The 27699-nt window shown below is 35.8% G+C and overlaps 2 protein-coding genes across 23 annotated transcripts in view; one reads left to right on the forward strand and one right to left on the reverse strand.

Annotated features, from left to right (window-relative positions):
- Positions 1-2741: 2741 nt before the first annotated feature.
- lrrc40 (leucine rich repeat containing 40) lies at positions 2742-14521 on the forward strand. Of its 5 annotated transcripts, XM_022675167.2 has the most exons (15): positions 2746-3073; positions 7431-7612; positions 7705-7778; positions 7868-7997; positions 8533-8656; positions 8739-8881; positions 9242-9414; positions 10372-10462; positions 10545-10590; positions 11004-11112; positions 12337-12444; positions 12548-12658; positions 12762-12836; positions 13171-13356; positions 14111-14521. In XM_022675167.2, the coding sequence occupies exons 1-15, from the start codon at positions 2929-2931 to the stop codon at positions 14214-14216; spliced, it is 1803 nt and encodes a 600-aa protein (XP_022530888.2). In that variant the 5' UTR covers positions 2746-2928; the 3' UTR covers positions 14217-14521. The 5 variants fall into 5 exon arrangements, 4 of the variants coding, with proteins under 4 accessions (XP_049335892.1, XP_022530889.2, XP_022530890.2 ...); XR_007439326.1 differs by lacking the exon at positions 14111-14521 and having other exon boundaries at positions 2742-3073; positions 12742-12836; positions 13171-13295; XM_022675168.2 differs by lacking the exon at positions 12762-12836 and having other exon boundaries at positions 2744-3073.
- Positions 14522-15567: 1046 nt separating this feature from the next.
- Positions 15568-27699, reverse strand: part of lrrc7 (leucine rich repeat containing 7) — a 223839-nt gene continuing 211707 nt past the window's right edge. For 9 of the 18 annotated variants that reach the window (XM_007248259.4, XM_007248272.4, XM_007248258.4 and 6 more), the window contains 3 exons: positions 26731-26967; positions 24472-24564; positions 19163-20969 (listed from right to left, as the gene is read on the reverse strand). In XM_007248259.4, the coding sequence (XP_007248321.3) occupies positions 20694-20969; positions 24472-24564; positions 26731-26967 (606 nt within the window). In that variant the 3' untranslated portion in view covers positions 19163-20693. Of the gene's footprint in view, positions 18434-19162; positions 20970-24471; positions 24565-26730; positions 26968-27699 lie in introns of those variants that run through there. The other 9 variants (XM_015605571.3, XM_007248271.4, XM_007248262.4 and 6 more) reach the window with 6 other exon arrangements.

The raw sequence follows: 27699 nt of genomic DNA on the forward strand, positions 1-27699 counted from the left end.
AGCTTTCTATACAGTGGCTTGCAACAGTATTCTTACCCCTTGCATTTTTTTTTTGCATTTGTTACCCAACAACCACAAACTTACCGAATTTTCGCATAAGGTACATTTTAAATCCTTTAATTTTCCCAAAAATCGTCAGTATGCCTTATAAGCCAGGGTGCCTTATATATAAATTTTACCAGTCAGGTTGTAAAATGCAGCGTTATACAAGAGTTTTAGTATCATCAGACTGTATGGAGCCTGCTGCTTACCCCGGCTAGCACTGCTGCAGCAGCACTACAATTAGCCACTGTCGCGCTAAGCGCTAGCTCTTTCTCCATTCAGAGGTGAGTATATTGGACTGTAGTCTGCGCGTTTATCGTGTTAAAACAAGCTACGTGGGTTCCTCAGTTTAGCGCTGTCGGCGGCACAGCTAGCACTAGCGGTTAGATACTACTGCAGTTTTAGTGGAAATCTGGAAATCTAAACTTACAGTAAATATACTGAAGCGCTTTACTTACCCAAATAAACAGTTTTCAGGAGAGAAATCTGTATAGATTAACATCCAGCACTCGTTTGACTTTAAAATATATATTTTTTACGAATTTGTTTACTTAGCCTAACTTTACTTACCTTAGTTAACCTACCCCATCACCACCCAGTGGCATGGTGACACCCCTGTTCCTTACTAGTGTTGCATAATGCGCTTTATAATCTGGTGCACTTTCTGTATGAAAATGGACCAGAAAATAGACGTTCATCGATAGAGCAGTAAATGTGTTTTATTGAGATTTAAAGTGGTAGACCAACACAAAGTAGCAGACAATTGTGAACTGCAATTAAAATTATTTATGGTTTCCAAAATGTAATTGAATAAAAATCTGAAAAGTGTGATCAAAAGTATTCAGCCCCCCTATGTCAATCCTTAGTAGAGACACTGTTCGCCACTGCTTTTGGAGTATGTCTCTACCAGCCGTGTGCATCTAGATACAGATTTTTGCCCATTCTTCATCTTTGCAAAATAGCTCAAGCTTAGCCAGGTTGAATAGCGAGCATCTGTGAACATTATAAGTTTATTAGCATTATTAGTACCATGACATTAGATCATTGACTTCTGTTACAATCTGGTGAAAATCTCTAATAGGGGTGTGTCATATAATATCATATATGCAATAATATCAACTAAGTAAACTTGAATTTTCATTTTGTTGCAATCTAGTTATCACAATAATATCCTGATATTGCTTTCAGAATATGATAACAATTCACACGTTCACACTTAACAACTGTTCTTCTAGAAGAAATCCATTTCTGTGTAAGATTATGTTAAAGGTCTTTGCTCGTGTTCGGTCATATCTCCATAGTGCAAAGTTCAGGCAGGTATTAAGGCTGGCTGTCCAGAAAGGACAGCATGATAACTGATAAACAGAGATTGTGCTATGTATGATAAGTGCAACCATATAGTTTACCTGTGAATTAAACTGAGGTGATCCTAGTTTAGCATTAATTCACTTATACTTAACCTACTTTTGATTTAAACGGAATTGGGTTTAGTTTGAACTTAAAATCCAAAGGGTAGGTTTCAGATTATTCGTCTCCCAGATGACATGCAAATGTGCACAACAACTAAGAAACAAAAAAATGAAGTTTTGTCCATGGGTGCATATAGGCCCCATTAATACATGTCAGAGACGGGACCAGGAGGGGGTAAATATGGGCCCCAACTGGGTTGTACACTAAACATAAAACACACATACAGACTCACCCACCTGCCCCGCATGAGAATGCTGGCTGGAATTTTGCACAATTTAAGACTCTTATCAGCCTGGTTTTCTGGATATAATGATAATGACAACAGCACCATCTGCTGGACAGCACAGAGACTGCTGGTTAGGTTTCACACATTTCACAAACAATATTTTCTTCATGATTTGATCACTGAGATGTAGTGAAAGAGTGATGTGAGAGGCTGCACTGTAGACAACTAACGTTGTAGCGGCAGTAGGAGGAAAAAAACATAATAATAATAATTATTTGAAATAGCATTCATATTTTCATCGCTAACACATTGATTAATTGTTGACTCAACCATATGGTTTCATATATATGATTTGTATCAATACTTAAATATAATAAATATGTATATCTTGTTTTTATACTATTATTATAGTCTGTACTGTGGTCTTCCAGAGTAGAAATGGATATGTAAAGTTGTATAATAATAATAACAACAACAACAGTATAATAATTGTATAATATTATTATTATTATTATTATTATTATTATTATTAAATGTGGGAGCTCCTTTCAAATAAAATAATTAATTTGAGTGTAGAAGAACTCGACCCAACCATTCAAAACATTATGTCACTGTTAGAGTTTGAACATTTCATGACTGTGATGGAATGTTAAATAAAGTTTGTTTTAAGGTTGATTTTCCATCATCAAAATCATCCAAAAAAAAACGTTTATTCAATGTTCTTTGCTATCTGTTTCTCTTTTCTCTTTATTTTTCCCTTTTTTCCTATTGTATTTTTGTATTATTTTATTTATTTGTTTATTTCGTTGTTTTTATCTTTATTTCTTTTTATAACTTTTTATTTTTATTCTTTTTCATTTTTGGCTTTTTCGGTCATATTATTTTTATTTATTGTATTTTTTATCCTTTGCTTTTCCTGTTATTTGTAAGTTTTTCTGACAGCTTTGTTTGTCCTGTTCTTTTTATTGATTCTTGTTTCTTTACTTTCTTTTTTGGTTGGACTTTTAATATAGAGTGCGGGGTGCGGTGCTGGTTGCTGTGAGCTTCACTCGGCGCGCTCCTCTACTCTTCATAGAAAACTACTACACTACACTGACAGCTCCCTACAGCTACTGCTGTGAAGTGGAGCTCTTTTATTATCCAGCACTTCTACATTAGCTTTAAACTCAGCTCCGGTCCTCGCCGAGATCATGTCTCGCTTTAAAAGAGGAGCAGGGCTGGACTCCAGAGCGGGATTCAGGCAGCAGAAGGAGGAATGCCCGGTACCCAACGGGCTGCTGAAGGGCGCCAGACAGAGCGGACAGTTAAATCTGTCTGGGCGCGGTCTGACAGAAGGTACAAACACACAAACTAGGTTTAAACCAGGTAACGCTGGGTTAGTTTAGTTAACCGATAGTTAGTTAACGTTACCTACCTCGCATTTGGGTTTTGTTATCCAGAGGTAGCAGCAGTGTACCTGCAGTAACCCAGCATAGGTTACCTAAGTTACCCACAATTTTAACTAGCTAAGCTAGGTTATTTAACTAGCAAAAAACTAACTTACTCTTAATTAGCCACAATAGTGCAGTAACAAATAGTTAACGTGTTAGCTAACTAGTGTAAGTTACCTGCTATTGTTAACTACTGTAACTACCCAAAATTGTAACTAGCTAACCTAGCTAGGTTATCTAACTAGCAACAGTTTAACGTAACCACCCAGTTAGCTAACCCAACGTTAGGTTAGCTAGCGTTAACTAACCAGTGTAACCTACCTGCGGTAGCCAGGCTGTGGTTGTAGGCTAAAAACAAACAGCTCAAGGCCAGCTAGTTAACCAGAGTTAATATACCCTATGCTGGCTAACTAGTTACCTGCTAACTTTACCATATTAATCTAAGCTATTTTATTGTGGCTAGTTAGTTAGCTAACGTTACAGTAGTTAGGTTAACCAGCGTTAGCCTGGTTACTGCAGGTAACCTACACAAGTTAGCTTAGCTAGCTGTACCTTACTGCACTGTGGTAGGTTAGCTAACTAGCTAGCTATGTTACCTAACCAACTAACTTAGCTTACTATATAGCCTAGTTCAAACTTCACTATTACCGTACATATGAGCTGGAATTAAGTGCGTTTAATTAGCATTTGGGTTATGTTATCCAGTAGTAGCAGTGTACCTGTAGTAACCATGGCTACTCACAATTGTAACTAACGTTAGCTAGTTTAGCTAGTTAGGTTATTTACGTTATATAGCAACAATTAAACGAAACAACCATTTTTAAGCCACACTAGTGTAGTAACAAATAGTTAACCTAGCTAACTAGCTATTTAACTAGTGTATCTGCAGTGGCCAGGCTATGTTTACCAACTGTATAACCTGGCTTTTGAGGCTAGTTACAGTAGAAGTAGCCTGTTAGTTGATTTTATATATTGTGAATGGTTTAATCAGATTTTAGTCTGTAGTATAAAGAAAGTCAGAAAGTCTTTTGTCCCTCAGGCCATAAGACTGTTCAACTTCTCTCAGCACAGCAAACTAGAAACTCAGACACTTTTTCACTCTGGTCACTCCAATACCCCTATCACTGAAAAAGACACATCCTGCTAGATGCCCTATTTTTATATTATTTTACCCTTATTCTGCACTTCTAGTTTTTCTTTTTTTATTTATTGTCCAGTGTTTATGTCTTTGCAAATGTTTTGCACTGCTTAATTATTATATACCTGCATTCTTGCACTGTCTGTATGGATGACATCAATCATCTTCTTAATATGCACAGCAACTGGTGTACATTGTTGTTTTTACTGTGTTTACCTGCACTACCTTCATTACACGGACACTAAAGGACTCCACTTTTATACAAGCTTATTTTTTTATTGTATCTTTATTCTCTGTGTTTCTATCGTATCCTTCTTTTATAACTTCTGTGTACTATGCATATCTGCTACTGGATGTCTAAAATGTTCCTTTGAGTTCAATAACATATAAATCTATCTATTAAAACTCTGTCACAATTAATAAAATGTGAATTTAAAGAAAGGTGTACTTTTTATGAAATCAGATCAGTGGGATTTAAAGACCAACTACATCACTGCTATGGAGTGGGTAGTGTTTAATAGGGCTGGGGCGGTATTGATTTTTTATAACCGCGGTAAAAAACTAACGCATCACCGCGATATTGCGGTTAACCGCGAGACCCCAAACCACCCCCCCCCCAAAAAAAAAAAAAAACCAAATTTATTGGTAACAAATCTTTATTCTTCGAACCATACAGCCTACATACAACCTCTACATAAACCATAAATACAGCATAACAAGTGAACATATGCTGCCTGTATAATTCGTCATTGTACAGCTAACCTGTCTTTTTCCGAGCAGACTTTTTGAAGGAGGAGCTTGTCCGCCTCCCCCTTCTCCATCCATAGATCTATTTTAGGGCTGGCCCGAATAGCGGTTTTGAGCTCAGGATATTCGGCAGTAATTGGTAGCGAATATTCTAATATTCGTTTAAAAAAAAAAGACGAATTAATCCACAGCAAAATTTTCCACTGACCCCCGGCCCCGAAAAAAATATATTTCTCACCCCTTTCCTCGGGCCGTTCGGGCTCAAGGCTCAAGAAGTCTGTGATAGGCGTCTGTTTTTTTTTTTATTATTCACACTCTTCTTATTTCTCATTAAATATCTACTAGATACAGATTATATCTGTACAGTATCATTTATTTCACTTCCCTTCTGAATATTTGGAGTGCATTATGTCTCCTTATGTTGTGTAGTTATGTAGTTTTCACCCCAGAATTTCTGCTGCCTCACACCAGGCTTCGGCTGCATCGCAGGGCAGGAGCGCAGCTGCGTTACGGCTATTTCGTTTGAATTGTGCAGTGCAGAGTATTACAGATTTTGTATTTTTGCACTTGGGCTATTAGCTCAATATTAAATATTTCGTTTGTTTATAAATTATTTTATATTCTTAAACCATGTTAAATTATATTCGATTGGAGGAAATTAATTCAGACATCATTTCTTTTTTGTCCCGTTACCGTTCCGCAAAAAAAATCCTTCTTTTAATCCCGCATCAGCCCGCCACATACACAGTTTTGCCGCACCTGCCCCGCGGTCCTAAATAAATTTAATAAATTACATTTAGTGCTTAAAAAAAAAAAATATTAAAACCGCGCTGAATAGTGCGGTCACGTTTCTTACCACATTACAAAAAAAAAAAATCGGTGTGTGTGTGCGCGTGTCGGTCCATTCTCCGCTCCTTTTTTGTGCTTAGGGTTTTTTTGTTGCGTGCATGAGAATCACTGCGTGATTATTACAATTTTCTTAACCATTTATTAATGTGCTCCCACAAACTCTGGATTGATTAAACTCCTGTTCCCGCCAATAACAATTCAGTTCTGTCTGTGCCGCAAGATATCCTGACGGGACCCGCGTCATATAATATGTTGATTAAAATGTCGTGACGTTAAGAAATCGGCTCGCAAGAGACAACCGACCAAAAAAAGACATTAGTTCCATTTTAAAATAATAGAAACCTGTCCTTTATGTTTGACAATTTTTGTTTCACTTTACGTGTCCTTACTCATCTGAAGTGTATTTATCTGAACTGAGTTTTATATGGTTATATTTGTAGCGGTTCTGAACTCAGTTCCGCGTGCTGTGAAAGAGACTAGGCGCAGCGCATTTTACCTCAGACTTGGTCAGATAACAACATTTCAGTAAAGATGGTGGTTATAGTTTTATATCATTGCTTTGCTGTTTGAACTACACTTCAACCAACCTTACTATTTTTACCAAGACTGAGGCGCAATGCCGCGCGTTCTCCGCGGTGCTCACGCAGAACAGCCAGCAGCCAGACAATGAATTAATATATTTTACTTTCTCAAAATGTGACCACGGAACACCTTACATGGCTCTATGGTTTACCTTGAGGTGGGTGAATTAGTTTGATGTGTTGGCGAGAGGTGCAGACACCACTTTCCGGCAAATCTTGCAGATGATTCTCTTCTGTTCTGAGTCTTTTTCTTCCTTTTTTCTCAACTTACTGAGCCTGCCCTGTAGCTTCCATTTCCGAGGCAATATTAGTGCTGCTAATCTTCACTCTCTTCAGCAGCCTCAATGGAGACGAAGTGAGCAGGAGACTCCAGAGCTGTTCTGGCCTCAATGAGTACCACGCACCGCGTTTTGCTTAACCCATTCGCTGCCGCGCCAGTGCAGCGGCAGCACAGATAAATGACAAAAAAATTTATATTCGATATTATGAATTTTGAGATCGTTTGACACCAATATCTATCGCGATCAAAATATATTTGATATATTGCACAGCCCTATAGTGTAGGACTTACACTTGACATATTAATACTGAATTCACCACAGTTGTGCTTATATGGAGCATTTTACTACCGCTCAAAACGCAGTCAATCAGATTTGACAGCCATAAAAAATGCGGTAATGACGGTAATGAGCTCATCACCGCGGTGACGTCCCATAACCGCGGTATTGCGGTAATAAAATTATCGTCACAGCCCTAGTGTTTAAACACGAATTGAACCACTGCCTGACACCAAACTTTACATGTAAAGTAATAAAAAGTGATATTGTCTTTTTGAATTGCAAAACAAAATATTTATATGACAATTTTTTTCTTACACCCCCAACTTAAATTATTAATAATTTATATCTAGTAGCTGCCTAATAACCTTTACTTTGTCTTTACTTTAGTTCCCCAGAGTGTATGGAGGCTGAACATTGACCCGCCTGAGGAAGCCCAGCAGAACGTGTCTTTCTCTGCATCAGACCGATGGTGGGAACAGACAGATTTAACCAAGCTTCTGCTCTCTTCAAACAAGCTGGAAACACTGTCTGAAGATGTTAAACTTCTACCCGCCCTAGTCGTCCTGGATGTAAGTTGCTTTAGAGCTGTTATAAAATTGAAATAGTTAATTAAATAATTTGTGTGAACATATTGACATGTTGTGTGAATGACCTTTTTCAGATTCATGACAATCAGCTCAGAACACTGCCAGCAACTATTGGGGAGTTGGAGCAGTTACAGAAACTCAACCTGAGGTAGTTACACAGAGCTTTTACTGGACCTTTTTTTAATACAGCTGTTGTAAAATTATTCTGAAGGTAACGATTGCTGTTGTTCTATCCAGTCACAATAAAATGACAGATCTGCCTTTGGAGCTGTGGAATCTTACAAATCTGCGATGTCTCCATCTCCAACAGAATTTACTCGAACAACTACCATCAGAATTAGGACAGCTCTGTCAATTGGAGGACCTTGTGAGTAGATTTGTTAAGAATTGTAGGACTCTCTGAAATTTAAATTCACATGTTTAGTCAAAAGGTGGCTCAATAAGTAAAAATATTACTGTTATAATAATATTGATGGTCAGTCACTTCAAGAAAACATTTAGAATAGTATGTCTAATGGGCCTGTCACAATAACAATTAACATTATAAAGAGCAATGAACCTTCTAATTTCTAGGGTTATTAAAAAATTGGGATTGGATTATACAATGTTTAAGTATAATTATATAAATAAAACATTACTAAAACAATGTTTTTACACACATATAGTACGATAAGTTGATAATGTAATTGTTGTGATGGGCCCATTGTTTAATGTGATTTTAATGACTGCTATTAAAATAACGTAATCCCAGTGATGCAATGGATTTTGCCTGTGTTTATTATTATCTTGTGGTACCACCAGAATCTTGTGGCATGATACATTGCCCAGATATTTACTTTAACTTCTTACGTTATCCTCTTCATTTTCTCTTTTTCTTTTTTAACTTCTCTTTTGTTCTAAAGGATCTCTCCAACAACAAATTAATCATTGTACCGGACGGGCTGGCGAACCTCAACAACCTCGTAAAACTTAATCTGTCCTTCAACAGTTTGAAGAGTCTGCCGTCTGCAATCAGTGAAATGAAGAGTAAGTGTCAGCACAGCTGTGCCCAGTTTAGCTGATGTTATTTGGGAAAAGAAATATTTGCTAAATTGTTTTCCTTCCATAGACTTGAGAATGCTGGACTGCTCTCGAAATCAGTTGGAGAGTGTACCACCCGTTCTGGCCCAGATGGCTTCTCTTGAGCAGCTGTACTTGAGGCATAACAAACTGCGCTTCCTCCCGGAGCTGCCTTCCTGCAAAACACTGAAGGTATGTGGGAAATTTCAGTGCATAATGATCATTAAAGATGAGTCATTAAAGATGTAAAATGGTTCTGAACCTAAGAAGCTAAAAAGATAACATTTTGGGGTAATGCCAGAAATATGGTAATTTTATTCTTTTTAAAAACTGAAAGCAAACTGGTCCGGCTTCTGAAAAAATAGACATATATATTTATTTTCTTTGGGCTAATTGTTGAACAGAGAAACATTTACATGTACAAAAAAATTATTATCCAGAAATAAAGTGGCTGCCAAATCACTGCCATTAATAACAGTACAACCTAAGTTTGCCAGTATAAACCAGAAAACAGTGTTTACTCTCATACTATTCATCTCTGTCTATTTCCAGGAACTTCACTGTGGTAATAATCAGATCGAGGTTTTGGAGGCAGCACACCTAAAGCACCTGAGCGCTCTGAGTGTTCTGGAGCTGAGAGATAACAAGGTGAAGAGTCTTCCTGAGGAAATAACCCTACTGCAAGGCCTGCAGCGCCTGGATCTTACTAACAATGACCTCAGCAGGTGCAAGAGATATTCCTTCACATGTTTAGCCTCTAAACCCCCGCTGTGTTTTGTGCATGCTTTCATTTAAATACCCAGCCTAGTAATTTTACATGTCAGCTTGAAAATGTAATTTTTAGATTTGTTTACAGCTGCAGCTGTAGGCACCCTTTTAGGAATTTGTTAGTACATTTTTAGTCTGATTTTAATAGAAGCACTTTAACTCTACTCTTCCACAAGAAGAGTCTGGTTTATGTTTACAGAATTGCTCCACACAGTTACTAAAGATTTCAGAAGCAGTGTTATGCTGCATATTTTCTGTTCTTCCACAACTAAAAGACGGTTTATTGGACTACAATGGGTTACATTACAAGCCTAATTAATTTTTTGGCTTAGATCGGATAAATTTTTTTATGTTTGTTTGAACAAATCTACCTTAAAGGGCACACTTACGCATTGATATGTTTATTATGGATGTCCCTGATCCCATCACGTGATCGATCACAATATTTTTAAAGGATCTGAATCAGATGGAAAAGGTCTGGATCACTGATGCTTCAAAAATGTAAAATGTTGTTACTGCCAGTCAAATCAATAACTCAGCATATTCCAATATTCTAATTTGAAATGCATCAAAACTGCCCTGATATATTATAACACAGTAAAAAAAAAGTCTAGTTTATATCCAGTCTGTCGGGTCTAAACCACACTACACCATTATTATTGTCTTTTGCTTAACTACCAGCTAAAAAAAAAAAAAATCATCATCTTAATTATGATTAATCATGTAATTGTATTAATCAGCAACAGTATTTAAAATATGCTATGACATTAATGCAATTTAATATTGACATCCCGTGTTTCTACTGACGTTTTCAGTAAGTCTACATTATATGTGATCCAATAGTGATTGGTGATTTTGATAAATGATTGATTTATTCTTTTGACTGTTTTTTCTGTCTCTGCTTTTTGGAACAGTATACCGTGTGGTCTTGGAAACTTGCCTAAGCTTACGTCCCTGACCCTGGAGGGCAATCCTCTGAGGACGATCCGCAGAGAGCTCCTTACCGTAAGTTCTATATTAAATTAAATTGAAGTTACTGATAGCTGATGAGTAGAGAGCTGATGTGTGTACTCTCACTGTGTTTCAGAAAGGCACCAGTGAACTCTTGAAATATCTTCGAAGTCGGATACAAGGTACTTGCATAGTTAATGTAGGAAACAGTCATAATACGATGTAATGTGCAGCAGGGCTGCAACTAATGATAATTTATTTTGGTAGTTGACTAATCTAGCCTTTTTTATTTATTAGTCAAATAATTAACGACTATTTTAGCGATTCCCTTTATCACTGCTCCTGGGAGCACAGCTTCTGTTCCAGTGCACCTGAGCACCTTACCAGCTTAAGTCTGCACACCTATGATTGTCACCCTGTTGTCCAGTCTCTATTTTAATTAACCCATAGCAAATTAAGTAATATCAGATGAAACATTAATATAAAACCTTAACTAATTGTCACAGCCCTAAAGTGTAATGTACAGTACAATTCACAGTTTTCTTTCTCTGTGTTAAAAACAAGTTTCAATCTGCTTTTGTCATTTTGTGTACAGAGGAGCCAGATGGGAACCTCAAAGATGAGCCCAAAACAGCGATGACACTCCCTAGTCAGAGCAGGATCAATGTGCACGCCATCAAAACTCTCAAAACATTAGAATACAGGTATACCTCTCATTTGATACGTGTATATTTACACAAAATGCCAATCATTCTCACCTTAGAGCACCATTGGCCACCAACCCTGTTCCTGGAGAACTACCTTCCTGCTGGTTCAACTCCAACACCCCCATTCATCCAGTCAGTGTTGAAAATAAAGTAGGGATGCACCGAAATGAAAATGTTTAGCTGAACCCAAACAAAATGACTACATTAAATATACATTACTGGTCAAAAGTTATAATTCACCCACATTTTTTCCTATATTTTCTTCAGATCCAGTCAATAACTGGTACAAAATCCAGAGGTATGACAGATATAGTGAAGTAATAAATATATAAATATTTATTATAAATATCCTTAATATTGAAGGCTACTTACAATTGGATCTAATTTTCCTGAAAGATAGCTCTCTACAAGCAGTGTTGGAGACTAATGTTCTAATTATTGCCTTCAGAAGTGCTTGAAGAGCAGAATAAGTTGTGGAAATTTGCGTTAGAAGTAAAACTTGGATAATTTTTTTTTGCCAGTATTTTGCTCTTTAGCAGCTTTTCACTAAAGCCTGCTGGAATGTAGTTTACCAGTAGCAGGATTGGAGACCACTAGAATTCAGCATCACAAAAATCCCAAAAGCGCATATAGGGCTTGTGAAAAAAAGAGTTCTGTTAATTCTAAACAATCACACATACAGCTCTGGAAAAAAAGAGAACACTTAAAAGAGTTTCTTGTTTTCAAATTGAAAACATCTGGAATATAATGAAGAGGAAGATGAATGATCACAAGCCATCAAACCAAGCTGAACTGATTCAATTTTCGCATACAGTTATCCAAAAGCATTGTGTAGGACTGGTGGAGGAGAACATGACAAGATGCATAAAAAATTGTCATTAAAACCAGGGTTATTCCACTAAATGTTGATTTCTGAACTTGCATTATTTGAGGTTTGAAAACTCTGCATGTTTTTTGTTATTTCAGCCATTTTAATTTCTGCAAATAAATGCTCTAAATGACAATATTTTTATTTGGAATTTGGTAGAAATGTTGTCCGTCGTTTATAGAATAAAACAACACTGTTTTACTCAAACATATACAGTACCTATAAATAGCAAAATCAGAGAAACGGATTCAGAAAATGAAGTGGTCTCTTCATTTTGTCCAGAGCTGTATATGCCTAACTAAGAACGATATCTAAATTAAATGGATTTTTCTTTCTTTCGATTTTATTTGTAGTCAAAAACAAGAGGCGGCCATACCTGATGATGTGTTTGATGCGGTCAGTGACGGTGCTGTTGTCAATGTGAACTTCAGCAAGAATCAGCTGACTGAAGTACCACCCAGGTATGGCTGAGCAAATGACAGCAGTGCTGATTGTTGTATGCATTTTTGTGCAATTGCCACGTCTTATACTTGAGGAATTGAGTAAATGTCTTTATTTCTGTAGGATTGTGGAGCTGAAAGATACTCTTGCAGACCTTAATCTTGGATTTAATAAGCTTTCTGCAGTTCCTATAGAGTTTTCCAAACTACAGCAGCTTGTGCATGTAGACCTCAGGTAACTCAGGCCATGCTTGTCTAAACTCTCTCAAATCAAATTACAGCTGGAATTTTATGAGGCAAAATTTCACTGATGTCCAGCAACCCGATTTTCTTTCCAGGAACAATCTTTTGACATCGCTGCCAATGGAACTGGAATCTCTTAAGCTGCGGAGCATCATACTGTCTTTCAATAGGTTTTAAAGTCATTGTTTCTCCAGTCCTGGCATTAATGTTCTCAAATCCTCTGAATTCTTCCTTCCAAAACGAAAACCTATAAAATTGTTTTTACAGTTTCAGTTCAGAGTTTAAGAATAAAAGTCATCTAGGTTTTAAAAACAAAATAGAAAACAAATGTATCAATCAAATCAGATATTAAACTCCTACTTACATCTGTTAGCATACTCAGTGTAATGGGGATACTTTTGTTTTTTATTTATTTTGTCCCAGCAAGTGTATTATTTATTAATACTAAAGATCAATACTGTTCAGAATAGCATTTAATTATTTTACAATTTTCCTACTGGTTAGATTCAAGGCTTTTCCAGATGTGCTGTACCGCATCTTATCCCTGGAGACCATTTTAATGAGCAACAATCAAGTTGGAGCCATTGATCCTCTCCGTCTGAAGTTGCTGGATAAACTGTCCACTCTGGACCTGCAGAACAATGACATCATGCAGGTGCCACCAGAGCTAGGCAACTGCACCAGTTTGAGGTATGAATGACAACAATCTGCAAACATGCTCTTCAGTGCACAGTGGAAGCACCAAAAATATTAGTAGAATATAAATTAATCTAAAACTTCTGCATAATTACAGGTGCATCACAAAATATTATTAGAATATCATTAAGAAGTTATTTAATATATAGATATGTAATATTGTTTCTTTTTCCTCAAATAAATATTATTTAATAATATTTCGGTCTTGTTTATTTGATTTGGTTGTATTTGTAGCACTTGTATGAAAATCTGGTGAAGTTTTGGAAAAAATATTTGCAGACAGGCTTTCAGCCACCACTGTTTATGTAATACTGGTAAAGTCAAAATAACGATACATCTGGAAGAAATAACTTTTTTTTTATTGTTTTGCTTCCTTTGCCATATATATTTAAAAAATAATGAAGTAAGACTGTTTCTATACCATTTCACATCTAACCACTATAATGACTGTTTTAATCCTAATGGTTTCATTTCATTCATCAGAATGAAATTCCCATTTTTAGTCACTGTTCAGATGAAAATGCCTTCGGTCCCTGGATTGATCATTTCTAAAATGTGCAACATAAATAAAAGCAAGCAGTTCAGCCCATGTCATTCAGAATTTTTTTTTTTAATCGTAACCCTTTGAGATCTTCCTTTAAGATCGTGTCACCTGGAGCACTAAAAGTAGTTAAAGCTAAGTGGTGTGTCCTGTATGAAGTCCTGTATGATGTGGAATTGTCTCTCACCTCTGGTCTCTGTTTGACAGGGCTCTGATGCTGGATGGAAATCCGTTCCGTAATCCGAGAGCTGCAATTGTAGCTAAAGGAACCGACTCCCTCCTGGAGTATCTCAGAAGCCGTATTCCTACATGAAGTCACGTGGAGTCTTCACTACTCTCACTGCCATATTTTCTACCATAAAACTCATCCTGCAGAAAGACACACTACTCTGAATTGTGTCATAACATACCATCTCAGTCACACTGTTTATCAGAAATGTGCTTGCTGTCTTTTTTTTTTCTGGCCTTATTTCAGAAGCCTCCAGATGCCACATTATTTCTTTAAAAAAAGATCCAGCATCGTCTGCCAATTATTCATACTTATTACACACTTTGTACTTTCTGACCAAACATACAATAAATGACACTGCATTGATACTCCATCATTTAATAAATTTAGCATTTGTCTGATACTCCATCATTTAATAAATGTAGGATTTTTCTGTCTGAGAACGATAAATTATCAAAGAAGATCAAAACTAGCTGCAAATCAAACCAGAAGGACCTATTTTGCAGACAGGGATTAAAGGAGAAGTCGAGTGTTAAATGGAATTGAGGTGTAGTAAAGCAAAAAAATGAGTATAAACTTTTGTCTAATAGCCCACCCGCAGTCACTGAATTACATCCTGAAATACACCATCGCTTTTAGCTGATGCTCCTAACAGGCTTACAATGCTAGTGATGGGGGCATAGCATTGCCCAAACTAAGAAATCACTATTTTTACACCATTAATAAACTAAAAGTAACTCCACACTTGAATGGTAGAATTAAAACGAGGCACTGAGAATTTTAAAAGTGCTCAGCCGTCGCCGTCTTGAAATTACGAAAAATAGAAATATTTTGAGAAACAGATGGAATTCATGCATTTCCACAGAATTAATTTTGCAATCTGTTCCCCTTCTTTGCATGGGCAACTCTATGCCCCTATTTGCGAGCATTGTAAGCCTGATGCAAGCATTGGCTCTATGTTTCAGAATGCTGGGGGTAAACACAGGTGGGCTGTTCGACAAAAGCTCATACTTGTTATACTGTTTCTCTACACCCCAAGTCTATTTCACACTGGATTTTAATCTTTAAACCTAGTCCTGAACTACACAGCATTCTTAATTAAGCAGGCGTAATTCCTTTTATTAATTCCTAGGCTTAATTTGTCTTTTCACCATTTAAAATTCCATTCATTCCTAGTATTTATCTTGGTTTGGTACATCATTACGTAAGGTTTTCTGAAGACTACTCCTAATCTGTCTAATGATGCACAAATTTGTTATGTATTCATGTTATGCATGTAATTTATTGCAAAACACCAGACATGATTATTTTGCACTTTATCTCTAAGTGATACAGAGCCTGTGATAGTCTGTACGATATAAAAGCAAGAGCTAGTTTTAGTAGTTTTATTTGTGCACCTCTGTGTTTTTAAAAAGCATCAGGGAATGACAAATAGTAACAATAGTGAACTTTTTATTTGTACAATAAAGACTTTCATACATTATTCAAAACACCTCTTAGATACTGAAAAAAATCTGTATTCTCAAAGCCGAAAATGGCTTCGTTATTTGCTGCACAGCTTTGAAATTTTTTTAGTTTTTGTTTTTTATTATTAAAATTTATCTTAAATATGTACAGATAGCATCTGCAAAATGCATTCTAGACACAGAATATATATATATATATATATATATCATCAATTACATTGTGATAATTCAGAAAAAAATAGGAAGGAGTAAACTTGCGTGTGCAAATAAACTGTATGATAAATTGTCACTTAATCTGTTTAACTAAACGGAATCGTAGGATATATAAATATATCCTATATATATATATATATATATATATATATATTTATATATATTTATTTATTTATATTTATAATTACTTTTTGCACAAAAAAAGAAACAGCATTCAAGTCTTCATACTGCAGAAAGCTTTGAGTACATTCACAATCTATAGGAATAAATTATTTAAATGTTTTCATTCACAATTATGTACATCAATACTGCAATTAGACTGAATAGTACCATATATTGGATTTTATATTCAATAAGTTTTTAAACACATACAAAAATGACCATCTGTATATCCATATACATATATGTTTGACACAAATTCACAATTACTGTAGAAATAATTTTTAAGTTTGCTTCTAGAGTGTTCTCTCGTGTTTCTAAATACTCTTCCATACAGTTTAGTATCTTTATAAAATCTCACAATTTGAGCAAAGCTAAGTATATCAATATATTAGAAATAATTACTGAAAACATTTAGTAAAAATAATATTATCAAATGCTCTGTCACAATAGTATTATATCAATTAACTGTCATCCAAACTTTAGCTCGTTATATAACTAAATTTCTTTTTTTTTTTTTGAAGTAAAATATGGTTGGGGGGATTTTTTTGGAGGGGGCTCTCAGGCTTAGTTTTGCTCAAAACTGTCCCACCTAATGCTACATTTGTATACATTATTTTGGACATGCCCAGGGCACACAGGCTGTTCGTATATATCTCTTTGTGGTACACTGTGGTACCAGTTTTCACAATGATCTGTTTTGCAGGTGATGTCTGCTTTGATTTGAACAGTTCAGAAAAAGAAAGAAATACTTCAAGTGACGTAAAGCAACTAAAGTAAAAAACACTTTAGTAAAAACACAATGTCCCCTAATAACTTTCTTAATAAGACAAGTTTAAAAAGTGAAAGCATGCTCTAAACATTAAAGATCCTTGTGGATATCTATTGTGTAATGATATGAATTCCTTTGTTCATAGTGACTCAAAAAACCTTAAAGCAGGAGAACATCAACAAAGCCTTGAAAGAAATGGTCTGAATGTAAATGTCTTTGTTTAGAACCTAAGAAACGGAGAACACACACTGAGTACACTTTAAATGAATGACTTTCACCCCCCTGGTGGATTTCTATTACATGTCCAGTTAAAACAGTGTTAATATTTATAATAATATTAATAAGTAGAAAGAAATGTGAAAGTGCTCATGTTCTTAACATGGCAGGAGAATGGAGAGTTTTTTTTATATATAGATACCCTGTGTAAAAATCTCAGTATTGTTCATCTCTTCGCTGGCCGACAGAGGGCACTGCGGAAGAGTCACAGCAGGAACAATACTGCTTTTGGATTCTTTCTTTTTCTTTTTTTGTTCTGACGTTTGATTTGTGCAAAACTCCTATGAGAGCCACACAGCCCAACACCACACCCAATGCGGTAGCAGAGGGCTGCATAATAATAAAACGCTTCAAGAATTCACTGAAATGAAGTGAGTGAACGGGGAAAGGGTTATTTAGGGGGAAAATAAGAAATGTTCCTAAAAATGTTACCCAACCAAAAAAATGGAATAATATCAGAAAACTGTCGTTCATTCACATTCTCCTCTCTGATCACATTACATTTTTACTAGTAAATGTATATATTTACACAAGGCATTTACAGAGTTGAGGCAGTGTCATGATGAAGAAATGTCCTTAAAAGCGGATGTGCTTTCATGCTCCAAGATCCAAATGAAAAGCTGCTTGGAAAAATAGGTACAAAATAATAGGCGATATAAATAAGCAGAAAAACGCACCCACCTACAGCCACAGGCTGAGAGATAGAAAGGAATTCCAAACACACCAGTGTAAGATTTCAGCACATATGTATATATATATACGTATAAGCCATATGTAACATTATTAGATAGCTTCTCTATTGTACATTTGGCACTAGTATTTCGCCATTGGTCCAGCAATTGGCAAAACTGTTCCTAGATAAAAACGTGATGTACAAGTTCCTGTTTTCCATTTTTTTTTGTAGGTTTTTTTTTGCAGTTTTTTTTTTTTATCTGAGCAAGAAGTCAGTGTATCGATATAAAAATATTTACATTGTGCTCTCCCTTAAAATGATCAAGTCCACAGCTTTCGGGAAACTCTTCAGAAGAGACACGGCCGTTTCGTGTTCGATGTGTAAAAAACTATGTCCATTGGCCTGCAATGCAAGAATGAAGCAGAGGATGAACAGAGGGCACTGAGGGAGGCAAGCTGGGGCGGGGAGAGGCAGGGCGGCACGGGAGGGTTGGCTGGGAACAGGCCTAGCTCAGAGAGGATAAAGAGACACACACAGACCGTCAGGGAAAGATCAAAATGAAGAACCAGAGAGAGAGAGATGCACACAGGTAGAAGAAGTCATGCTGTAAAAAGGAGAGAAGGTGGAGAGAAGCTGGTCTTTGGAGAAATCTGCTCCTCAGCTAACTCAGTGGATCTGTGGAGAGAGAGCAGAGAGGGGCCCGCGTTCTGCAGGCTACGGCGTGGGAGGGCGAGCCAGGCTCCTAGGGGCACACATTTAAAGCCACACTTATAATCAAAGACAGCCCAATAACTACCGGGCCCTTTCGAGTCCCGCACAGTTATACAGGCAGACAGAGCCTGGCTTCTCTTATGTAGGGTGGCAAAGCCAAGCGGTTCAAGTTTGATAATGATAAATATAATGAGAAATGACAAAACAGAATGGGACATTAAAACTGCGTCACATCTACAACCCCTGATCAGAAAACGTCGGGACAGTATGGAAAATTATGATAATTTATATTAAAAAAAAAAAGAATTTCTCATATTTACTTTGACTTATTTCACTAATTTGATTGCAGAAAGTACTAGAGAGTGAAGCAGAGATCATTCATATTTTGTTTGCTCAACTTCATGAAGACGATTCGTGCAGAGACTCAAGAGCAAAATCTCAAGCAAAATGTTCCAACCTTAGTTGGAACATTTTGCTTGATATTTTGCTCTTGAGTCTCTGCACGAATCGTCTTCATGAAGTTGAGCAAACAAAATATGAATGATCTCTGCTTCACTCTCTGGAATTTCAGCTCCAGTGAGCTGAAATTCACTACAGGAAACTCTAAAACTCAGCTCACTAGCTCAGTAATATCACTAAATTATTTTAAACTTTTAGTTTATAACCATCTTCAGACAGCCTGTAACTGTTTAGTTGAGTTTTTTCTGTTACCTTTTTTATTTACTTATTTAGTCTTTTTATTTTTCTAATTTTAATTTAATTTTTTTTTTATTCATTTCATACTTTTCTTTATTTTATTACGTGTTTTACTTTTTTTGGCCTTTTATTTTACTTAATTTGTCCTTTTATTTTTTTCTGACTTCTGTTTTACCTTTAATTTTATATCTGTCACTTAATTTCTTTATGATCTTGGTGTTATTTTAGCTACTTCTTCATTTTTTATTCCTCTTTTTTTTGTTTTTATGTTATTATTCTAATTATTTATCTCTTTATTGTATTGCTTCACATTTTAGCCTGTCCACTTTTATTTTAATTGTATTATTTTATATTATTATTTGCTTTTATTCTATTTCGTTTTATTTCTTCTTAATTAAGTCTTATGTTGTTTGCTTGTTTTTATAACTCTTAGTCTTACCATTTAATTTTTATTGTTTTGTTTATGAAGTTCTTTATTTTAGCTCACCTTGATTTTAATTTTAATATACATTTCTTTAAATTTAGTACCTTTTAGTCTTAAATGCTCAGCTGCATTAAAAATGAGGGTTACCCTCAATGTGTTACCGAGTAAAAATAAGGTTTCATGATTGATTGGTTGATATTTGCACTGTACTAAAATGCATTAATTTCCAATAGACATATATGCGGCTAAAACAGTGAGTCATTATGGCTTTTAGAGAAATGCGTTTTGGAGAGGGGGTTGTGCACTATAGGAACCTGTGGTGCGACCGAAGCTTTTTTTTCTTAATGGCATTACTTTTAAGTAGGTTTGAAATCAGTACTTTTACACTTTTACTTGAGTAAAAAGCTTGAGTTGATGCTTCAACTTCTACAGAAGTATTTTAAACTCTAGTATCTATACCTTTACCTGAGTAAAGAATGTGTATACTTTATACTTTAATACAAACCTTTGGGCGTATATTAATAAATTAAATAAAGTTGTGAACAGATAAGCATGGAATATATTGAGGTGATACTGTCTGCAGTAAAGTAAAAGTCAATGTAAATACAAAAAACACTGCATTTTTATTTGATGGGCAGTATTTCCATACTGTCTTCAACTTTTTTTTCTGATTTGGGGGCTGCACATGTGCAGGCTGTGAATATTTCACTATTAAAACTACAAACTGTACTAAAACTGTCGCTTCTCTTGTTTTATTCTTTAGCCTGGGGTGGCTGAACTGAAGGATATTCGAGGCTGTTAGTAGGAGCTGCTCTAAATTAAAGCATTTTTAATGAAGGGGGGCCCCTTGGTAATATCTACATACTATATACAATTTCTGTATTATCTGTATTAATATGCATTACTAGACCAGATTCAATCTCTGTTTTAGAGGCAGAGTTAGAAAGATAGGAGGAAACGGTGAAGGAGAAGATTTTAAAGATCATAAAGTCTACTGAAGGTTTCACAGTTTGGATTGCATCATAATTCAATTTCTCATGCCATATAAGCACTGAAAATAATAAAAAGCTATCAAATATCGATGTAAAAGTACTACAGTACGACACGCTGCAGCTGGAGGTGACTTAAGAGAACTGACGGGCCAGTAAAGCATGTCAAGCTTTGACAGACGTCAAAACAGAAGACCATGCTCACTTGGTTGACACACACATACATACATACACACATGTACATACATACACACACTCATATACATACATACACACCCCAGACACAAAATGCCACATGCAAAGCCCTCCACAGGCAGCGTGGCGGAGGGGATGCACTGTCGCACACTCGTCAGACAACATGTGTGGATGGAGAAGAGTGTTACCTTCAGAATTTTGTCCCCTGGTTGAAGAGCACTGGTGGCGGGTCCATCAGGCTGTACCCTAGTAACAAAGATACCCTATAAGTCAAAAGTGATATGAGGTTAGGAATCACATGGTGGCGATGGTTTAGAATCTTTGCCTTTCAATCTGGATTCATTTTCCCATTTCCAAAGTTCACAGCAGTGATAGACTGTGGTATGTAGGTGTGATAAAAACTAAGAAAGCTAATATGTAATATGTATGTATGGTGTGAAAAAGTATTTGCCTCCTACAGGTTTCTTTTGTTTTTGATTTTTTGTCATACTGATATTTTTTTGGTTATCAAACAAACTTTAATATCAGACAAAGATAACCTGTGTAAATATAACAAGGACAATTTAAATGATAATTGTATTTATTAAAGGAAAAAAAAAAAACGATTCAAACCAATCTAGCCCTTTGTGAAAAAGTTTTTGCTCTTTTTTTTGTTCCACTCTTCTTTACAGAATTGTTTTATTTCAGCCACATTGAAGGTTTTCGAGCATGAACCTCCTGTTTAAGATCATGCCACAGTCTCTTAATCAGATTTTGACTAGACTCTGCAGTTCAAAACATTCATTTTATTTTGTTTTTTAAACCATTACGAGGTGGACTTGTTGGTGTGCTTTGGATCATTGTCCTGCTGCAGAACCCAAGTATGCCTGAGCTTGAGGTCACAAACTGATGTTGGACATTCTCCTTCAGGATTTTCTGGTAAACAGCTGAATTCCTGGTTCCATCTATTAGCACTGACCTTAACTGAGGCAAGTGAGACCTGCAGTTCTATAAATGTTGTTTTGGGTTCTATTGGGACTTCTTGGATGAGTTGTTCATGCCCTTTTGGAGTAATTTCTGTCAGCCAGGCACTCCTGAGAAGGTTCACCAGTGTTCCATGTTTTCTCCATTTGTGAATAATAGATCTCACCGTGGTTCTCTGGAGTCACAGTTTTAGAAGGTTTTTGAAATGCAACATTTTCAAAACTGACAGATGTCAATGTTTTTTTGTTTTTGAATTTCTTCAGAATGTGAGATCTTTTAGCTGCTTCATGTTTTCAGAGAAGTTCTATTTAAGTGATTTCTTGATTCTACAGGTCTGGCAGTAATCAGGTCTGGTTGTGGCTAGTGAAATTGAACTCAGCTTTCTAAAAAGTGTGATTAATCACAGTTAACAACACTTTTTCATACATGGCTAGATTGGTTTGGATAGTCCCCCCCCCCCCCCTCCATAATAAATAAAATCATTATTTAAAAAGGGATTTTTATATTTACTCAGGCTATAATTGTCTGATAAAAATCTGTAAGGGGCAAATGCTTTTTCACGCCACTGTATATAGTGCTCCAAGAGTTTAATAAAATATACATTTACATGTATTGTATGTATCTGATGTTAAATTACTGATTGAATGAACTGCTATTGTGTACATGTTCAGGCAGAGATTATAAAGCATACAACATCTATACCAGATGTGTGACCCAACACTGTGCTTCACATTAAACCACATTACTAGTACCACACACTGTGAGTCCACCAAACTCTACATGACGCCATTTCTTCAGACACCACAAGGATCCAGATCTTCTCAGAAGATTCCCAGAACGATCAGTACAACACAGTAACACTAAAGTTTAATATGCTGTAGATAAGGAATCTGTACAGCATATTTACAACATATACAAACACTGGTCATAAAACATAATTCATACCAAAATCCATAATAAAATAAATACATGTAGTGAAACAAAATAACTCACAGTTACATAGGTAAGAAAGTTTAATAAATAGGTCATTATCAGAATACTGTGCCTTTTGGTGTCTTATAACTTTCAAAAAATGACTCAAAACTAGTATTTCTTAGATTATTTATCATATTTATAAGCCTTCAGATGACACAGAAACTGTATTATCATTTTTATTTCCTGTAATACACAATTATTGTCTACTTAATTAATGCAGCATAGTATTTGTATATAGTTTTCTTCACAAGGAATTATTCGACACGCTGGCTGTGACCAAAATGACTCCCTACTCCCTCATTAGTGTTACACTATATAGAGAGACACTATGTGGTTTACTAAGTTGCGATGAAACACAAGTTAATTCAGACACCTCCTCATCATTGACATGCGTTCACTCTGCTCTCTTAACCATAACCAACTGAAGGGCTGAACTGTGTTTAAAACTCCATAAACACGCAAACTGAGCTCTGAATTAAATTTTGATCATGGATTAATCTATGACTGTTGCATTTACCCTTATTAAAAACATAATCCTTACATTAATGAACTACATGGAGAAACATCTGAAATTAACAGTGTACACCGGCTCACAATGTTGCCAGATTGGGTGGTTTCATGCCAAATGTGACAAAGTTCAGTCTAAAATTGCCTGGAGGAAACACTGTGCTGCCAAGTGTTAAGAGTTTAGAAATTTAAGTCATCAGTGTTGGAGATAGTGTTTGTGTTGGTTATTATGTTACTATGAAAGTATGTACTATGCATTTAGTATGCAAGTTTATTTTAGTGTACTGTAATTACTTTTCTTTTGTTCTTGTGTCCTATCATACAATGCACAAAACACATATATAATACAAACATGCGGATAAAATAATTTAAAATATTATTTTTTTTATGTAATTGGTAATATTTAAGATATTTAAGGTACTTTATTTAAGATCATGTTGGAATGAACCCTGTGATATTGTTGATATGCTGAAGATCAGCTGTTTGGTTGCGTGTTTTTCTCTGCATTTATGCAGATTTTATACACCCAGTGACTTTGTTTTATCTAAATTTAACTGTAACAATCTGGCAACTCTGATGGCTTGCTGGTCGCTCAGTTTGTTCGGCTGTCTGTTGTTTAGTAGCAAGACTCGCGATGCATTTTGGGGACACATTCAGCTCTCTTAGTAAGCAGCGATGTTTACTATAAATCATGATGCATTATGGGAGATTAAAGTGCCCTCAAATTGGCTACTGTACTCAATAGTGCCCTAAATAGTAAATAGGGAGCCATTTCGGTCACAGCCATAGTTTTTATTATTTTTTAATAAGATATATAAATATATATATATATAAAATCTTTAAAGTAAAGATTAACATTCCTCTATATTCGTAATAACTTGTTTATTCAGAGTGAATGTTGAAAAATTACACAGTTTGTAAGAAAATTAAACTATGCTATGTACACAAAAGGCACACTATACACTATAAAGACCCAAAAACAAGATGCTCATTATCACATAAAGTATAATAGGAGGAGTATCTGAGCAATAAGTGACAGTTTAACATTAAACTTTACAGACTATAACAGGCCATGAAGAGGTTAACAGGTAATGCAGGCAGCTGGTGTGAAATCTTGTGCATTGCAGTAGCTCATGTTTCCATGGAAACTCTAAGGCGAGCTCTACAATCACACTCACTAAAGTGTAATCTGTTAGTACTGAAAATGAGAACAGCATGAACAAAAAAGGTTCTAAAATGAATAGTTACTCTATTCTTAGTGGAAGAGAAATAACAGGAATAGTGTTTTCTATCTTTGTAACTAAGGGAGAGATGTCTTACCATGTCCGAGGGCTTGAAGGGGTTCCCCTGCCCACTGATCCCCCCTGAGATGCTGAAACCAAGGCCAGGGTTCTTCTCAATCCGAACACAAAACTAAAATCAAGCAGATAGATAACAGTACCAGTGTGACGTTATTTGTTGGATATAAACTTGTAAACACATACTATATTAAATTCTACAGATCAAGACTATAATTTGTTGGTATAACTTAAACAGTATATTGTTTCTTGGATTCTCTGATTATAAATACAGTACTGTACAAAAGGCACTGTTCACTTATTTAATTTCCACTCAAATATTCAGTCCAGTCAAAATATTATAACCACCCCCTTGTTTCGATATAATATTCTATATAACTGTCGATTATTTTGCCTGGCTTTCCCCTGCCCAACACACATTATTTATTTAACCAATCAGCTCATTAATAAGCCCTTTCAGAGTTGCTGTAGGTGTATTAAAACAGGCAATCCTTGAAAATATGCAAACAGAACCAGGATTGAAGAACACCGTATAGTCCTTCATTACATAAATGACATACATTAAAGTTACATAAAAGTTTCTATTAAATCTATCTAGGAATTTTCTAAATGCTTCTATTTCTGCTGTGGCTATTCACCTGAAGATATAGTAGAGCTATGTGGATGTATAATAACTTTTTAACATTAATTTGTAAGTTGTCTGACCAAAAGAGGATGGCTTCCCCTTATATATTAAATCTTAATAGTACATGTGATGGCACATATGATAATGTGATAGTACATGTGATAATGCAAAGCACATGTGAGCCTTGATTGCTCCCAATGTTTCCTTCCCTTCGTTGCTCACTGGGGGTTCTGTGTTATGAGTTTAAGGTTTTGTCTTATTCTCTGCCTGGCTACCATATATCTGTAAAGTTGGTTTGCTACAACATCAGTTGTAAAAAGAGCTAAAAATCTGAACTTGATTTGATTTATATTTACATTTGGTGAACGAGGTGTTTAAAAACTCCAGCAGCTCTGTGCTAAAAAATAAACCCAGCACCCAAATAATTCCTTGTCTATAACTTTTTTTATAGTACTGTGTTTACTATTAAGAATATATTAGGGACATTCCAGGATTTTGGTACATTTCCTGTCCCACCACTTAAATTTCAAATGTACATATCCAAAATATCTGACTATTTTTTGTGAAAAATGTACTTGTTATAAGACAAACTGTAAAATACGGAGGAAAAATAAGCTCCTTAGATATTATTCAAAAGACCGAATACCTTTGGACCACCTCAAAAAATGGCCGTTTTCTCTTGTCCCACACATTGGATGACCAACTCCTTTGGCAAATTTAACAATTAAAATAAGCTCTAAATAAATTAGTTCCTCTTGTATATTGTTGATATGCATCTCCTTTACTTATGAAAACAACTTCTTTGGTCTACATTGTTTTGCATGATACAGTTTTTATGCTATTAAGTTGTGTCCCACAACATGCGCGCAACCCTGTTACCATAAGGAATTTTACCTGGCAGAGAAAGAGTTAAAAATATTTGTTTACTGGCACAAAGGAAGTGACATCACAAGGACATTTTCTGCCCACATGGCAAGACCAAGAGTAAGTGCTCTAACAATTTTCAAGTTTTTTTCCAAATATGTTTGTCCAAGTTGTGTGTGTCACTCAGTGAACGCAACCCTGTTACTCATAATGTAAGACTAATAATGAGTAGAGTCAAATTTTACTTTATATACTTATATAACCATGTTTGTCCTTGATCTTGTATACATAGCTAAATTGTACAGTTAGCATCTGTTCCTGGGGTAAACCACAACTTAGCCTAGATTTGCAGCCCTGTTACTCGCAACCCTGTTACTGTAAGTTACCAAATATATTGCATAATCTAATTAAAAGAACTGCTTTGATACCTGAGCTTGACAAATCAAACTTTTTGATAGTCTATAACCTGGATTTAATAAATATATGACTAAAAATGATCAAATTGAAGATCAAATTTTCAGAAGTGACCACCCCTGAAATGTACCAAAATCCTGGAATGTCTCATTACAAAATGTACGTAGCTAATATTTAAATGTGTCTTCAACTACTTTTCCTACACAAGAAAAAAAGACGTATACAAGTATACATTTTGGAGATGGTAATGTAAGTAGCGGTTTATCTCCAAGCCCTGCCAGATTACAGTAACAATGCTTTCTTTTAAACACAAGTTTTGTATTTAAATCTATTGTATTCATTTACATTTGTTTAGAATAGGAAAGGCTAGGTCGTTACCTGCTCCTGAAAGCCGTCCATGCTCTTCTGGCCTTTAGTCTGGATGAAGCAGCGGGCGCTCTGAGGCCTGGGACTGGTGCTTGTGACGGGCATGGGCAGAGGAGACTGGTACTGCTGGATGGACACCTTGTTCATGGCTCCTTCGTACTGCTGGTCTCGAGGCGTTCGGTGAGGTGGGGTGGCCGAGGCCGAGGTCACCATCATGCCCTGCTGTTGGTAAGGTTGCTGTACAGCGGCCTGCAGAGAATCATCAGAGAAAAAACACCCATCAAACTGTGAAGATTCACGTAGACAAACAGTTCTAGCAATCAAAATAGTTTATCACCTACTGCAAATTACATTTATTAACTTTCAGCTGTTTCAGCAATACACCAATCAATGTAGAACAACATAATTAGGTCAACATAAGTAATATTATTACAATAAAGCAGCATTGGAACTGATGCACTTAAAAAATATGGTAAAGTATTTAGCTGCAAATCCTTTGCTTGCAGTTATTTCATGAAGTTTGTGAGCCACTTACATCACTAAACTTTTGCATTCTTCTTTTGTGATGCTTTTTCAGGCTTTTACCACAGATTCTATTAGTGGCTGTTTATTTTGGGGGAGTTAATCCCTTCAGTCTCCTCTTTAGCACGCAAAGTGCATGTTCTGTAGTCATTTCCTGTCTCATTAAACTCCTCTGTAGTTTTAAAAGTTGTGTTTTGGGTCATTATCATGCTGCAGGATGAAGGACCTTCCAATCAGTTTGATTGAATATTTCTTGTAAAACAGACAAAATGTTTCTGTTGACTGAGTTTTTGAGCTCATCATACAAGACAATATCAATGAAGATTCACGAGCCCATCCCAAAAGAAGCCAAATTCCAAACGGTTGTTCTGGCTATAATTTCCCATCCTCTCTCAGCTTCACAATTTCTTGTTTTTCACCCAAAGACAGCTCTCTGTTCTCATGTTAGTTACTTCTCAA

The sequence above is a fragment of the Astyanax mexicanus genome, chromosome 5 (genome assembly GCF_023375975.1).
Source record: "Astyanax mexicanus isolate ESR-SI-001 chromosome 5, AstMex3_surface, whole genome shotgun sequence".
Taxonomy (NCBI): Eukaryota; Metazoa; Chordata; class Actinopteri; order Characiformes; family Acestrorhamphidae; genus Astyanax; species Astyanax mexicanus.